The 15,198-nt window shown below is 36.9% G+C and overlaps 1 protein-coding gene across 1 annotated transcript in view; it reads left to right on the top strand.

The window, feature by feature from the left end:
• Nucleotides 1-496: 496 nt before the first annotated feature.
• Nucleotides 497-15,198, top strand: part of URB1 (URB1 ribosome biogenesis homolog) — a 62,881-nt gene continuing 48,179 nt past the window's right edge. The window contains exons 1-10 of the mRNA XM_058184836.1: nucleotides 497-1,438; nucleotides 2,570-2,709; nucleotides 4,065-4,216; nucleotides 6,178-6,310; nucleotides 7,321-7,417; nucleotides 7,942-8,027; nucleotides 8,364-8,489; nucleotides 8,925-9,055; nucleotides 10,222-10,417; nucleotides 14,145-14,282. Of these exons, the coding sequence (XP_058040819.1) occupies nucleotides 1,297-1,438; nucleotides 2,570-2,709; nucleotides 4,065-4,216; nucleotides 6,178-6,310; nucleotides 7,321-7,417; nucleotides 7,942-8,027; nucleotides 8,364-8,489; nucleotides 8,925-9,055; nucleotides 10,222-10,417; nucleotides 14,145-14,282 (1,341 nt within the window). The 5' untranslated portion in view covers nucleotides 497-1,296. The remainder of the gene's footprint in view (nucleotides 1,439-2,569; nucleotides 2,710-4,064; nucleotides 4,217-6,177; nucleotides 6,311-7,320; nucleotides 7,418-7,941; nucleotides 8,028-8,363; nucleotides 8,490-8,924; nucleotides 9,056-10,221; nucleotides 10,418-14,144; nucleotides 14,283-15,198) is intronic.

Raw genomic sequence — 15,198 nt, 5'->3', positions numbered from 1 at the left:
CACAGCAGATGTCAGCACTTAAGAGACAAAGAGCTTATTGAAAAGGTATATCTAGATAGCTCTACTCATAGGCAAAGCAAATGCCTATGAGTAGAGCTATCTCTACCTACTGCAGGCAAAAATCCATTCAAGACGGGATATTTTGAAACTCACTGTAGCAAAGTCTGAACAAAGACATAATGGTAGGATTAGCCCTCATTCAAGATCCAACACAGGACAAAGCCATTAAGACACAATAGGAATTGCCCCACATCCTTTCAGAACATAAGCCCCTTCATTGCATGATCTCAGAGCAGTCCAAACTTTCAACTAAACCTGGGAGCTTAGAGAAACACCTAGGATTTGTATTTCCTCTTTTGCCTTTAGAGCCAGCTATGAACCCTACACGACCCCATAGGAATCTGACAACAGCCAATAAAATATTAAAGGACATGTTCTTGCACAGGAACAGGAAGCTCAAATACAAAGCCCAAAGAATGTAATCCCCCCCCCCAAACTTCAACTCCATTTTGTCAGCTGCATAAATCCAGGTGGTTCTGCTTCATCAATAAGCCATCTTTGCAATCAACCTCCATGTTTCCAGTGTCTTTCTCCCAGCTTGGAACTGAATTGGATGGATATTTCTTCCCATACTATTATATAGTATATAGTTACTTCAATACAATTGGAAAAGTATCTGGAACTTAATTAATATTCAAGCTTTTACATAGCCATTACAAATAGATAACTCTGAACTCCGAATTTATCAGTACTTGATTACACTTTAGATCAGCGTTTTTTCAGCTTGCCTGAACTTTAACACGATGTGTTGATGTGTGAACCAACTCCCAGAATTCCCAACCAGCTATCCCTAACCACTTAAAAATACTATTTCAAATCAAGATATTTGATCCCCTATAACTAGCAGCAAGCATTTATTGCTCTTATTTGTTCAAAACTCCAAAGGAACTAAAAGTAGTTTTTCCTTAGACGTACAGGTTTCACTTGATGGGTGCAGATTGCAGAAGGAGAAAAAACTCAGCTTGGGAACGTATATTGAAACTGCAAAGGATTACGTCATCTTTTGCTCCTCTGGGCAACGAGGGTGACCCTGGCCTCCGCCACTGCCCTACAGAGCTCGGACTGATTGCCTGCTTTAGTCAGGCTAGGAACCCGTCTCTGTCGTAATTTCGAGGATGGGGGGAGAATAAGCGAAACGGACCACTTCCGGCCGAGACGGGCAACCCCCGCAAAGGCAAGCCCGGCTTCCCTTCGCTCTAACGGGTGTCGAAGGCGAACCGCGATTGCTTCTGGATTATGGGCACCAAACGCAAAAGCTCGGCCTCGGCCGGGGGGCAGGACTCGCCCCCAGCCAAGCGGGTTTGCAGCAGCGATGCCGCGGAATTCACCGGCGCCCGGTTCAAATTCCTCCTCCGCGACTCCAGCACTGCGATGAAAGGTCAGCCAGCCACGCCGCTCTCACGGTCCCCACGTGGATACAGTCGAGTTGATCTCTCCGCTGCAAAAAGCTGGGCGGTCGCCACAGCTGCTAATATGCGAACAGTAGTTGAATATCTTAAGGCCAATTAAGTTGTCTTTAATACATGTGTCACGGACAACGACGTGGTGTCCAGAAGCGAGAGACAAGCTTAAAATTGATTCTGTGTCCTTCGGTCCTGAGCAAAAGGATTGTGAATTCTTCGTATAGACAGCTGTTATTGCGAGTTACAATTGATAAAAAGAATTATAAAAGGAAGCGTGGGGGGGGGGGAACGTTACATTTATTGGAAGGCAGGCAGTCTTCAATAGATATAGTAAACTGTGATAGATTTTTTTTATTTTATTTTGTCACAACAGTATACACAAACATCAACATAAAACAACAACACATCATATAAACAAAAGTATGCAACAACTATATTAATTTGATATAATGAAAGGGAACAATAGGACAGGAAAGGTAGGCACTTTTGTGCTCTTATGCACGCCCCTTATAGTCCTCTTAGGAATGGAGTGAGGTCAATAGTAGACAGTTTTTGGTTTAAGTTTTGGGGATTTTGATAAGAGACCACAGAGTCAGGTAGTGCGTTCCAAGCGTTAACAACTCTGTTACAGAAGTCATATTTTCTGCAATCAAGATTGAAGCGGTTAACATTAAGTTTGAATCTATTGTTTGCTCTTGTATTATTGCGATTGAAGCTGAAGTAGTCTTTAACAGGAACTTTCAACTTTCCAACTGCTGTCCTTGGTATGGCATGCTCCTGCATTGTTTTAACACAAATTGCCAACTTTTTCGCTTTTGCTTTTACTATTACATTTATTTTGTCAACTTCTGCATTTGAAGGTCTTTTTTTCCATAACTTGTTTCCCAAATGCTGTATCGGTAAAATATTGATAACAATAAAGAAAGAAAGCAAAGTCCACTTTCCAGCTCTGCTATGAAAAAAATGAGGCAGTTAATATAATTGGGAGCCTGAAATACAAACTGCTATTTGAATAAAACCGATTAACCTGCCAATTATAGTTCGTTGAAGTAAAGAATAACATGTCCAGCGTGATTTGAAAGAATCAAATGTATGTTTCGTTCCAGGTTTGGAAACATTCATAGCCAAAGCTAAATTACTACCGTCAAATGAGCAGTATGATGTAGTGGAAGGATACATAAAAGTTTCTATTGAATGTGTAGAAATTTTTAAACTTCTGGATGGTGAAAGGCGTCCTGACAGTGAGGTCAGTGTTTCAATTGATGAGAGTTGTCACAGGCTCCTGTTAGGTATTGTTTTTGTGCTATTAAGAATGAACACTGTGTGCCATTTGTGATTATTTTACTCATTTAAAAGTGTCTTTGCACTAGGGAATTAACCCTTAGTGAATCTTATTTCTGCAATCCTTTCTAAAAATCTCACGCAATGTTTTAAAAGTATTTTTGTTCTTATGAATAATGAATTTCCTACCTGTTTCCTACAGTGCTAGGATGCTCATGGAGATACTTTAATTCAGAAATGGGCAATGCATCCAGGTCTTGTTGGACTGTAATTCCCATTGGCCACGTTGGTTAGACTTGTCCCCATATTGCTGTCCCTGCAATAAAGTGTTGCAAATAGCACTCTACTTTTGGGGTTAGAGAGGGGATATTATACTTCTGGTACTGGACTGAACCTACAATAGATACTAAATATAAATGTGCGTTCTAAATGAGGTAGTAGAGTTCTGGCAAAGAAATTGGCATGGATGAGCATTTGTCCCATCAGTGAAAAGGTTTCAATAATTTATTTGTACTATGTTACACATGTCAGCAACATCCTTTTTGTAACATAATTATTAAAATATTACTATCCTTTATGTTCTAGACCAGGGACAGAAAACTTTTTTTCCGGGTCTTTGATCTAGTCACAGTCACACATAAAGTATTTAAAGGATATTCGGGAAACAATAACAGTAGCAGAGTTGGAAGGGACCTTGGAGGTTATCTAGTCAATCTCCTGCTCATGCAGGAGACCTGTACTAAGTATTCAAACCGCCGAGCTGCTAACCTTTCTGATCGACAAGCTCAGTGTCTTAGCCACTGAGCCAGTAAACAGCTTGATCTGAAGCTGATGTGATGCAAGTATAGAACCTGTAGAAGTCCTGTCCTCAAGTTGACTTCAAGTGGAGACTTTCCAGTATCCCTATTTAATAAGAGATTTAAATTGTTGATAGAATTAAATAAAATAGGCAGATGTGTTTCATAGGCCATAGGTTTCCCATATGCCTTTTAAACAAAACCACCATAGTAACTAATAACTAAAGCTTTGGAAATTTTCATTATGATCATGTTGTCTTGTATTCTTGTATGGACTGCACCAGTAGAGGCTAAACTAATTTTGTTGTATACATGATGTACAATGACAATAAAGGATTTGAATTTGAATTTGAGTGTTGTTGCAATCCAGATCCTTGTCTGGGTATAATTTAATTTAGCAGCAAAGGGTTTTTCCAAGAATATTGCAAAGCTTCCTTTTCTGTTGGAGTACACTTTGTTTAGAATGCTCAGTTCCATTTGTATCTTAAAAAGTCAGTATATTGGGATGTTTGAAATTTTGCAGATGCTGCTAATTTTTCAAGCTCTAGAAAATATTTTGCTGCGAACAGCAAGTGATCTGTCCCATTTTCGTGTTGTGGGGATGAATATAGTAAAGAAGTTGATTAACAGTTACATGAAATTAATTTATTCCGCCTTGTATTCTGAAACTCATAGGTAAGTTCCTTGTTTAAAACAAACCATTGTTTAGAATTATGATGGAATAAAATTTTCATTGCTCAGTACTGTGTTTATGCTCTGTTACCAGGAATAACAAAGCACTCTTTAATACTGATTTACAACTATCTTACAGAAAAGCTGTGGTTACATTCTACATTGTAATCCTGTGTTGAACCTGGAGACTAGAATAATCAATTTTAACTCCAGTCATTTTAGGAACATTTTATTTCTATAAACTTCCTTATTTTGCTTTGTGGTTCATTGATTATCGTTTTATTCTCCATAATTTTTTTCTATTTTTAAAATTTTAAAAAAATCTAGAATAAAGAATAAGCTTAAATATATAGCTTCATATTTCCAACATTCATCTACTCTCAAATTACATATGTTTTCTGAAATTATAAAACCCAGATGGTGCAGCAATGGTGTTACTCCAAAAATCTGCTGTGTTCTGTCTTGTTGTTTTCATACGGCAGGCTCTGTCTTGAAATCAGAATTTAATGAATTTTAACCAGAAAAATATTTATAATACAGTGTTCATTCATAAGTATTTACTCTCTCTCTTTCCCCCATCCCTCCCTTCTCCCTTCTCCTTCTCACAGACAGGCACATACACATTTGTAAAGTGGCACTATATTCATGAAATAATATTTTTTTAAAAATCTGATGGGGTTATTGAATTGGGGTTATTGAATATTGGTGCTGTTTCATAAAGCACTAGGTTTTTTCAAACTTCAGTCCTAAAGCGGTTTTATCAATTCTGTTTTGATCTACTATGAAAGCTTTAGTAATAATCAAGATATCTTCTTTTCATGCATATTGATGCATGCATACATCCATCTTCCTGTTAAAATATTTGGGGCATATTTTAAATATAGAAGATAAATATACGAGGTCATTTACCTAGTAAATGAATAATAACTTTAGCAGTGCTATGTTACTATTTAATCTGGCCAGATAACTGGCTAAATGGACTACTGCAATGCTCTCTACATGGGGCTCCCCTTGAAGGGCATCCGGAGGCTGCAGTTGGTCCAGAATGCAGCTGCGCGGGTGATAGAGGGAGCCCCTCGTGGCTCCCGAGTGACACCCATCCTGCGCAGGCTGCACTGGCTACCTGTGGCCTTCCGGGTGCGCTTCAAGGTGTTGGTGAACGTCTTTAAAGCGCTCCATGGCATAGGGCCGGGTTACTTACGGGACCGCCTGCTGCTACCGAATACCTCTCACCGACCCGTGCACTCTCACAGAGAGGGACTCCTCAGGGTGCCGTCGGCGCGACAGTGTCGTCTGGCGACACCCAGGGGAAGGGCCTTCTCTGTGGGGGCTCCCGCCCTCTGGAACGAACTCCCCCCAGGACTTCGTCAACTTCCGGACCTCCGAACCTTTCGCCGCGAGCTTAAAACTTACTTATTTATCTGCGCTGGACTGGGGTAGTTTTTTAAGTTATGGGTTTTTTAATGGGTTTTATCTCCAAATTTTAATTGTGGCCAATTTAAATAAGTTTTTTAATTGTATTTTAATTGTATTTATAGTGTTTTGTGTATTTTTACTTGGCTGTGAACCGCCCTGAGTCCTTCGGGAGAAGGGCGGTATACAAATTTAAATAATAAATAAAATAAAATAAATAAATAATGTGTTCCCATTATATACTATATGAACTCTGTATAGGGCAATAATTTTGTATTGCTTTTGTAGTTAGCATATATCTAGATTTATACATGTAAAGTAACATGAAATCCAGCTTGCTGTAATTAAGTTCCCTTGAAATTTTTTGTGTCTGGTTAAAGTACTTGTGTCTAGATTGACTATATGATACTCTGCATCTGCTCCCTTAGCTAACTAAAATGAACAAACATGTTCATTTCAAAGGTGTCCTCACTTTTTAATTTTTCATTCATTAGTTTGTTTGCCAACATTGCTTAAATATTGTTCCCTGTTCTGACTGTCTCTCTTTACAGACTGTCTCGTCTGTGTCTAACTTTGCTATCAGCAATGGTGACACAGGGATCAGATGCTGCCAGAGATGTCTATAGCCACTTTGATTTCAATAATAAATTCTTACCTAATTTAGTGAAGAAGAGAGACTATAAGGTAAGAAAACAAAAAGTCTGCCATGAGGATTAACTGATGGCTTATGTTTTTTCATTTTATTTTCAAAACAAAGCTGTGGTCAAAAGAAAAGCTCTTTTTTATGAGACAAGTTGTTTCTTTTTTAAAAAAATCAGTCAACCATGTGCAACTCATATAACAGGAACTTGTCATCGTCTACATGATTTTCATATACCATTTGTACAAAATAGCCTCCTTGTTTTTTAAAAAAGTTGGCAGCTACGGTTTTGAGATAAATCATTTTTTTTGCAATGCAGGGACCCTAGTTCATATAAAAATCCTTAAAATTAAAAAGACAATGAAGCAGAGTCATGAGATTTTTACAGCAAACCTATAGACATGTGTACATTCAGCCTTTACATTCAGATTTTAAGAAAAAGTACAGTACACAATAGATTTCTGAAAAATGCCATGCTTGTCTGGAGAGATCACACATTTGAAGTAAAGAAGAAAAGCTATCACTTCTAGGAAAAAACAGCTTACTTACATTTTTGATATGCTAGTTTTCTGTATGCAGGCAGAATTTTGTTCTAAATCAGTTGTCCCCAATCTTTGGCCATCTTGATTGAAGATTGTGAATATTACAGTCTAACATAGTTGAATGGCAGATAATTAGAGACGGTTGATTTAATACACGTGACTCTTGCATCCTTGGGAATTGTGTTATTTGAGTCAAATAAGCATAAAAGGCAGCCAGAATAGTAGAAACTTCTACCTATCTAAACTATTATGGGCTCACTGTCAAGACCATAATTTAGGTGATACAGATATAAGATCCTGATAAGTGCAAAATAAGAAAGTTAAGGTACTGTACTTTATGAAATGTGCAATAGATACACAAATACTGGTACTTTTATCAGTTAATATGTTGGTCACTGTATGCTTAAATCTGCAAATAGATCTTTATGTAGGCTCCATTTTTAAGGCATTGTGGGTAATCTAGTGGCTTTTAGGCTTCTCATATATACTGAACATCTTTAATATTTGTTTAGGGCAAGCCTGATATCCGTACAGCATACATCCAATATGCCATTTCCTTTTTAATTGCTGGCGACCATTCTATCCTTGTGCAGGTTCTGGAGTTAAAAGGTATTTTACAAGTATTCCTAAATTATTTGTTGATGTGGGAAGGATATGTATAATGGATTTCATGATACCTAGACCAAGGTTTTGGTAATCATTACTTATTTCCATATGTTCTTGTTTTGTTTTCCCATCAAAACAAAACAAAACAAAACAATTCTTGAGGCATATAATGTAATAATAGAAAAGCTTTGGAAAGCCTCTGTTGCTCTTAAAGTAATAAGCTTGGGGTTGAGGGTCAAGCACCGCTGCATTAATAAAAAAGTAGGGTTCCTCTAACTAGAGAGCGTGCTAAGGGCCAGGAAAGCATCTGCCCAAGAATTATAAATATTTCTGTAAGGCACTATGGAATTAGTTCACAATATTAATTTTCTTTTTGCTGTGTTATATGCTCCCTGTTTTTGAGTTTGCTTTATGTTGTCAACATACTGTATTCTGATGTAATTGGCGAAGCTTTGCAAAATTGATTTAATTAAAATGTTTACTGTATTTCAGGTATAATGTTATCCTTTTTAATTTTTTTTTTTTAGATTTCATTCCAGATATTATTAGGACAGGGTTAAAAGAAGACAGAATCTCCACAATTAACCTTCTGCTTTCAACTTTGGAAACTAAGGTATACTCTGCAAATATTTTTGTTCATTATACCGTATGTTCTTTGATTGTTGAAATATCTTGATTGTGGTTTTTCAGACAATCTCTGATTACCATTTTATTTTGCTGTGCTTAAGAACTTATCAGCATTTCAGGTGTAGAACTTTTTGCTTGATTTGCTTATACTTTTAAGTAACTTACGTTTTTAAGTAAACAAAAAATTAAAGTTGCAAATGAATGCAACAGTGGTATAAAATTGTTTATGATACTTCTGACAGTTCCCATAGATGTAATAGCACATTTATGGCCTGACTTAGGAATTTTGAACTATTGTGTTAATATGTTGTGTTATTTGTAGGTGGTTCTCAATAAAGGTATCAGTAAGACCCAGAAGGTACACTTTTTTACCTCAGAAATACTGAACCACATTGCTTCACTCTATCGCTGGAATGGAATTACTGATGTCAGCACAGTGGATGTCAAGGTATAATAATCTTCTCTCCATCTTTTTCTTACATCTAAATACTGTTTTAAGATGTATAGAAACATATTGTTACGTGCCACCACTCGAGAAAAATGAAAGGCCATACCAAAGCCCATAGTTTGCCTAGTAAGGTAAAAATAGCTTGCCATTAGGAGTAGTAATCTGGGCTATTTCTGAGGAAATGGTATCCAGTTTCAATGCTCCAATGTGAGCAGCCAGTTTTATACAACCAGGTAGAATCTATACCAGACCGACACAGTATGGCTATTTTCAGGTATGTTGAAATTGCACCACCCAGAATTACCCAGCCAGATTGGGGAAGCACTAGAAACATTTAAGAGCAGAATCTGAGATCTTCTACTTTGTGCTCTGAAATACTGAATAAGCAAATGTGGTAAGATGACTATTTTTCTTCAATTTGTTAATTTTATGCAGGCTTCCCAAGGGTGTGAAGAACCAGGAAAGCTTTTAGTGAGAGAACTAGTTCATAAATTTTTAATGAATCTTTGTTGTTCTCTGAAACATGGCATTAACTTTTATGATCCAAGTCTTGGCACATCTGGCAGGTAAATCATTCAGTTATTCAGTGTTAAAGTCCAGTTATATTTTACAGTTTTATTTAGGTTAGAGCTAAATTGTTTGAAGTATTTTCTTCAGTGTTGCCTCATCTTTTGTGAATGGTAGAGTGTTGGTTATTCTATCTTATGGTAATTTCACAGGGCAAGCAGGAAACAGAGCAAGTTTTTTTACCTCTTGATCTATTCTAGAAGCAAAACTTCTACTGGTTTTGGTCATATAGTCTTCAGCAATCTGCATCTTTTAAACATAAAAATCTGTTAAATTCTGTTTTTCTTTTCCATCTTTCTGGCAACAACTTCTATAGTGGGCAATGTCTGCATATTAAACCAATAGCATTTAGTTAATTAATCCGCATGTCTGCATGTAAATTGGAATTACCAATGATAGAATAAATAACCAAAGGTTTTATGCAATAGTAGTAAGACATTTTAGAAGGAGTAAATCTCAGGCTAACAAAATAATGTTCTGCATATGTTCTTTTTTCATTCCAGTTCATAATATTTTGTGAGTGTAGAGGTTTGAATGCCTTTCACAGCGTTTGACAACATAATTTTAGTCACTTAGGGTTCCTACTGGTTTGGCATGATTGATCATCTGCTATTATATGTAGCTGTACAGCAAAGTTAGTCATTTTTATACACTTCAGGTTAATTTTTTTATTTCTTGTTAAGAAAAAAACTTGAAAAGTGGTACATGAAATCGGTGAATCTGACTTCAACAGGAAACAAAAATAAAATATTTCATTGAACAAGTACAGCTCTCTCCCCTCATATGTATATTTTATGACAGGGGTCCCCAACCCTCACTACTGGACCATGAGCCATTCAGAACCAGGCCGCAGAAGTAGCGTACAAGAGTGCATGTGCCCCCATTTGCACGAGCAGTAGCCAAGTGCATTCACTCCTGCTTGCCAGCCACTAGCACAGAACATCCCCTCTTTGCCCCTCTCACCGGTCCCCAGAGCTGGAAAGGTTAACTCTGTTTTATAATGTTCTCCATCCTGCCATCCTCCAAAATAGATGAGAAAAGCTAACTTACCATAACTCCTGCCCCCTGATAGCATCTGCAGCATAGATTCTGATCACTGATTGTCGATTATATATTATTATATTCTATCAAAGTGACGCTTCTTTCAAACTTATTATTTTGTTAGAGGAGGTAATTTGGTTCTGCTGCGCTTTCTTCTGAGTCTAAAGACTGCTGTAGAAGATGAGATGGTTGCTGATCTTATGGTGAACATTTTCAAAGTATGCCCAGATTTACTGAACAGATACTTTAGGGAATCCCAGTATTCTTTTGTTCCGAGACTAAAATCTGCATGGCTAGACAACATGAAATTGCTGAGAAAGGTAAGAACTACTTGAAAAGTATGTATTTAGTACATGAAAATGACCCTTATCAACATTTCTCTTGTTATAATGACAGTTATTGAAGTGTCTCTATGTGAACAGGACTATATTTGCCCTCTTATATTTGATGGTAAGTCAGAAAGAAACTCATTATAATTAATGGGTTGTGGAAGGATGGATAAATGGCAAAGTAGTCAGACTTCGGAGCTCTCTTGTGCTTCTCTCAAGATTTTGCACAACAGTAAAAGTAAATAACTTGAGTTGGACTGAGAGAGAGTGACTAGCCCACAATCACCCAACCAGCTTTCATGGCCAAGGCGGGACTAGAATTCTATCATCCTGGTTTCTAGGCCAGCACCTTAACAACTAGACCAAACTGACTATCTATCCTGTATATATTACATCAAATAATTGAGGGCAAAGTAATTCAGAAGTATATTATTTAGATACAGTATAATTTAAAAATCTCACAATCTCAACTTGTAAAAATCTCCTTTTCTCCCCCCCTTCTAAATAATATCTGTAGTTTTTATCTGATCTGCAGTTTTTATAAGACTGCAGATCTCACAGGTAAGAATTATTTTTAAAAAATCTTATATTATTTATGTGGACAGGATCAGAAAGGCTATATTGAAACAAATGTAGCCTAATTTGAGTAAGTTCAAATCAGATTTGAATCACTCTTTCAGTCTAACATCACAGGGTTGTGGAAAAATAGGTGGTTGAAGGAGTATTACGTATGTTCGCCATCTGGCGTTACTTATAAAAGTAATAAAGGCAGGATAAAAATATAAGAAAGAAATAATGCAGAAGTGGATTGTAAGTTCGTATTAGTTTCAAATATGCAAATTAATATTGTGATCAAAATGTAAAAGATCTGTATTTCCTAATTCTTTGGGATTATTTATAGTCTAGTTATATAAATTTCTGCCTGGAAAAAAATATTAGTGAATTCAGTGAGGTTTCTCCTCTCCCACGTAGTAAATCACAGTACATCTATAAGATTGCAAATTTATTCATTTATTTATTGTTTATTTTGAAAGGGAAAAAAGAGGGGCCTCCAACTCAGTGCCATTCATACCCCCGATCAAATCATCATAGCCATATCCAATAATCATGTATTTAACCTATTAAAATATCAGTTAGGCTTGGAAGTGCCAATGCAATTGGTATAATAAGGCTTCATATGATTTAATAAGTGAGTTCCCTCAAATATAGTACAGCATCTGCTGAGTTTTAGAATAGAATAGAATAGAATAGAATTTTATTGGCCAAGTGTGATTGGACACACAAGGCATTTGTCTTGGTGCATACGCTCTCAGTGTACATAAAAGAAAAGATACGTTCATCAAGGTACAACATTTACAACACAATTGATGATCAATATATCAATATACCGTATATACTCGAATATAAGCCGATCCGAGTATAAGCCGAGGTCCCCAATTTTACCCCAAAAACTGGGGTAAACTGGGGACTCGAGTATAAGCCGAGGGTGGGAAATGAGGCACCTACCGGTTGGGGACACCTCCTCCTCAGCTGAGAAGGCTGGCGGCTCCCCGCCCGCCCTCTCACTGCACCTGCAGGGCTTCCACACCGTCCGGTAAAATGTGAAAAAGAAAAAAAAACTCGAGTATAAGCGTATATACTCGAGTATAAGCCGAGGGCTTAAAAAAACAACTCGAGTATAAGCCGTATAGACCCGAGTATAAGCCGAGGGGACGTTTTTCAGCACAAAAAACGTGCTGAAAAACTCGGCTTATACTCGAGTATATACGGTAAATCATAAGGATTGCCAGCAACAAGTTATAGTCATACAGTCATAAGTGGAAAGAGATTGGTGATGGGAACTATGAAACGATTAATAGTAGTGCAGATTCAGTAAATAGTCTGACAGTGTTGAGGGAATTATTTGTTTAGCAGAGTGATAATTTTATAAATTAACTGTAAAAGCAATTCCTTGTACAGTCTATTATAATAATCCTGCCTAGCTGCGAGTAATGCATGGATAAGCTACACTATGCCAATATTTGCACAATTTCTTTCTGTTGTATTTTCAAACTTCAGTTGTGAAGGAAGTGGAGACTATGCTGTTGTTTTCTGTTACAATCCTCCTCATCTTGTAGATGCTTCTCTGACTGCTAAAACTTCCCAATGGAGGAATGAGTCCCATGATATTTTCTCATGGGATTTGATAGAAGTATGGGAAGCCAGATGCAACAGCTAGAGAGATGACATTTATAGTAAAAAATATACCCCTTTTGGCAGCCTCTTAATTTAATTACAAAAATGCCCCCCTAAATCCATAAAAGTCAGGCAGATTCTCTTCTCTTTGAGTACATTTCAAAAGCACACTGTTTTCATCAAACTGAATGAGAACTAAGAACACAATCCTATAGAGAAGTTTGCATTGAAGTTCATGCGTTTCAGAAGTTTGAAATGAAAAGAGCCAGAACAATAAACAGGAAGTGGGATTGTAATATGTGGGCAGCTAAATGTATTCTTGTGTGTTTTCTGTGCTTAATTGCTGTAATCTGCTCACAATCCTTTAGGAGTGCACTATTAACTCAGGAGAGGTGATTAAATACAGTAGTGGCCAATGTATGATTATCTTTCCCTGTGTTTATTGAATTCTTATATCATTGTACCAGATCCCCTCTATAGGTTGAATTACTGGTAAGCCTTTGAACTAAAGATTAGCTTGGTGGTGTGTTATTTGGTGCTACATATCACTAGTTATTTGTGGAAAATGTAACCAGCCTGAAAGATATTAGATCAGCCTTCCCTTGTGTATCCTACCAGCTTGGTGGACATTGGTTGCTATAATTTTATGTGAGTGTGGTTTGTGGGGGACAGACATAGGAAAGTGTAATAAAAGATGATGGAGAATGTTTGGGAAAGATCATTAACAGATGCTTCTCTGACTTCAAAAGATGACAATGATTTTAAGTAAAATCTTGAAAATCAAGTGAGAGTAGAGTTAATAGAAAAGGATTCATATCTCTAATCCCTCTCCCCTGCCTGCCCCCGTCCCTCCAGTTTATTTTTAGTATGCCTAAAAAGCATTGAGAGTTCTATGGTATTGTTCTTTTTATCTTGTCTTCTATGCTGCCGCTCACTGCTGATCATCTGAAAATGCAGAGAATATATATGCAGTATATTGAGAGATTCTTGATCAAATGTCAAATTTCTATGGCCCAGACAGAAGTGCCTTATGACAAAAATTACTAAAACACCACAGAAAAAGCCATAAAGGTTGACTCAGCCTTCCATCCTTTTGATGTCAGTAAAAGGAGGACCCGTGTTTCTGGGGGCAATATGCTGACATTGTAAGCCACTTAGAGAGGGCTGTAAAGTGCTATGGGGCAGTATATAAGCATAAATGTTATTGCTATTGCTATAAACTTCCAACATACCAAGTAGCAAAACTAGCAATATACTGTTGTGGTATGTTACAGTGGGAAGAAAACCCATGTATGTTCTGCAGTGCTGAGGCCTATTTTTGCTATACTTGAAGTAGTGTTTTCCTAATTAGCTTAAAACCAGAAAGTTTTCCTGCTTCAGTAATGATCTCTGATGCCAATGTTTCAGTTCTACATTTTTTTTCATGTGCAATTGGGCGTTTAGACCATCATGAATTGGCTACAGCCACTATTACATCACTTGGGTTTGTGTATATGTATTATATATTTATTTGTAAATACATGTTTTGTGTTTTTAATTTCAGATCTATGAGGCTCAACCAGACATTTCCAATGCTTTTAAAACCACTGAGTTTATTCCACTTCCTAAATTGCTTTCTATGGTGAAAGTGACTACAGTACCTGCAGTGTGCAACAAAGCCATGTTTACCCAAGGTTTAAATGTAAGAACTTAGTCCACAAGATGATGGTGATGTTTCCCATTCAGTTGTGTCCGACTCTTGGCAATTCTATGGGCCAAGTGTCTCCATATCTTCTGATCTTGCACTACTTCTTTGAGTTGTTCTATGCTCTGGCTGGTGTCAGTTTTGATGGTGCCACACTCTTAAGTGTGATCCTTCTCTCTCCTACTTTCCCTCTCCTACTGTAGTAACAGTATATTTTGAAAAAGAAAAGAAAAAGAATTGCATCATGAAAACCAATCCATGCACTTCTCAGGCTGATACTCTCCCCTTTTTTCCTTCAGGATGGTCAGAAAAGGCATGTGGAGATTTTTGTCTTAATAGATTAGGTCTGCCCAGCAATTAATTTTAACTATTAAAATAAGGCACTGTTAAAATGCAGCATGTTGTTTGTTTTATTAATCTGCAAATAAAAATAATCTCAGTGTTAGAGTGCAATGCTAACAGTAAGAATAAAAGAGCTTCCAATTTGCTCTGAATGCACTAATAAAAAACTTCACTTTTGAACATATAGTATATTTTGAACATTATTTGGAAAAAATATTTTTGAACACAAGTGTGGCACTTCTTTAGAGCAGCTGTATATTTTTGCAAGTTCGTAAATGAGTTTGAAAAGATACCACTGTTTTAATAAGTTTAATAAGTCATTTAAAGCATTACATCATTTTGCAATCTTCCATGTTTCTGAATTATTTTTGAAGCCTGTACTGTTCATTGCTATATTATTGAAAAGCAATAATAATCTTTGGGCAGCTTGAGACCACATTGTTTGCCTAATCCACATGCAAGATAAAATGGGCAAGTAGAAATGTGCAGTATCTGAAATTCTTGAAACAAGGTGGAAACAGACATGGTTTTTTAAGATAAATTTATTGTCAGAGAATCACTGTTACATTTA

Source organism: Ahaetulla prasina, chromosome 5, assembly GCF_028640845.1.
Source record: "Ahaetulla prasina isolate Xishuangbanna chromosome 5, ASM2864084v1, whole genome shotgun sequence".
Taxonomy (NCBI): domain Eukaryota; kingdom Metazoa; phylum Chordata; class Lepidosauria; order Squamata; family Colubridae; genus Ahaetulla; species Ahaetulla prasina.
The sequence above is the reverse complement of the archived record's forward strand: the minus strand, read 5'-3'. Positions and strand labels throughout refer to the sequence as shown.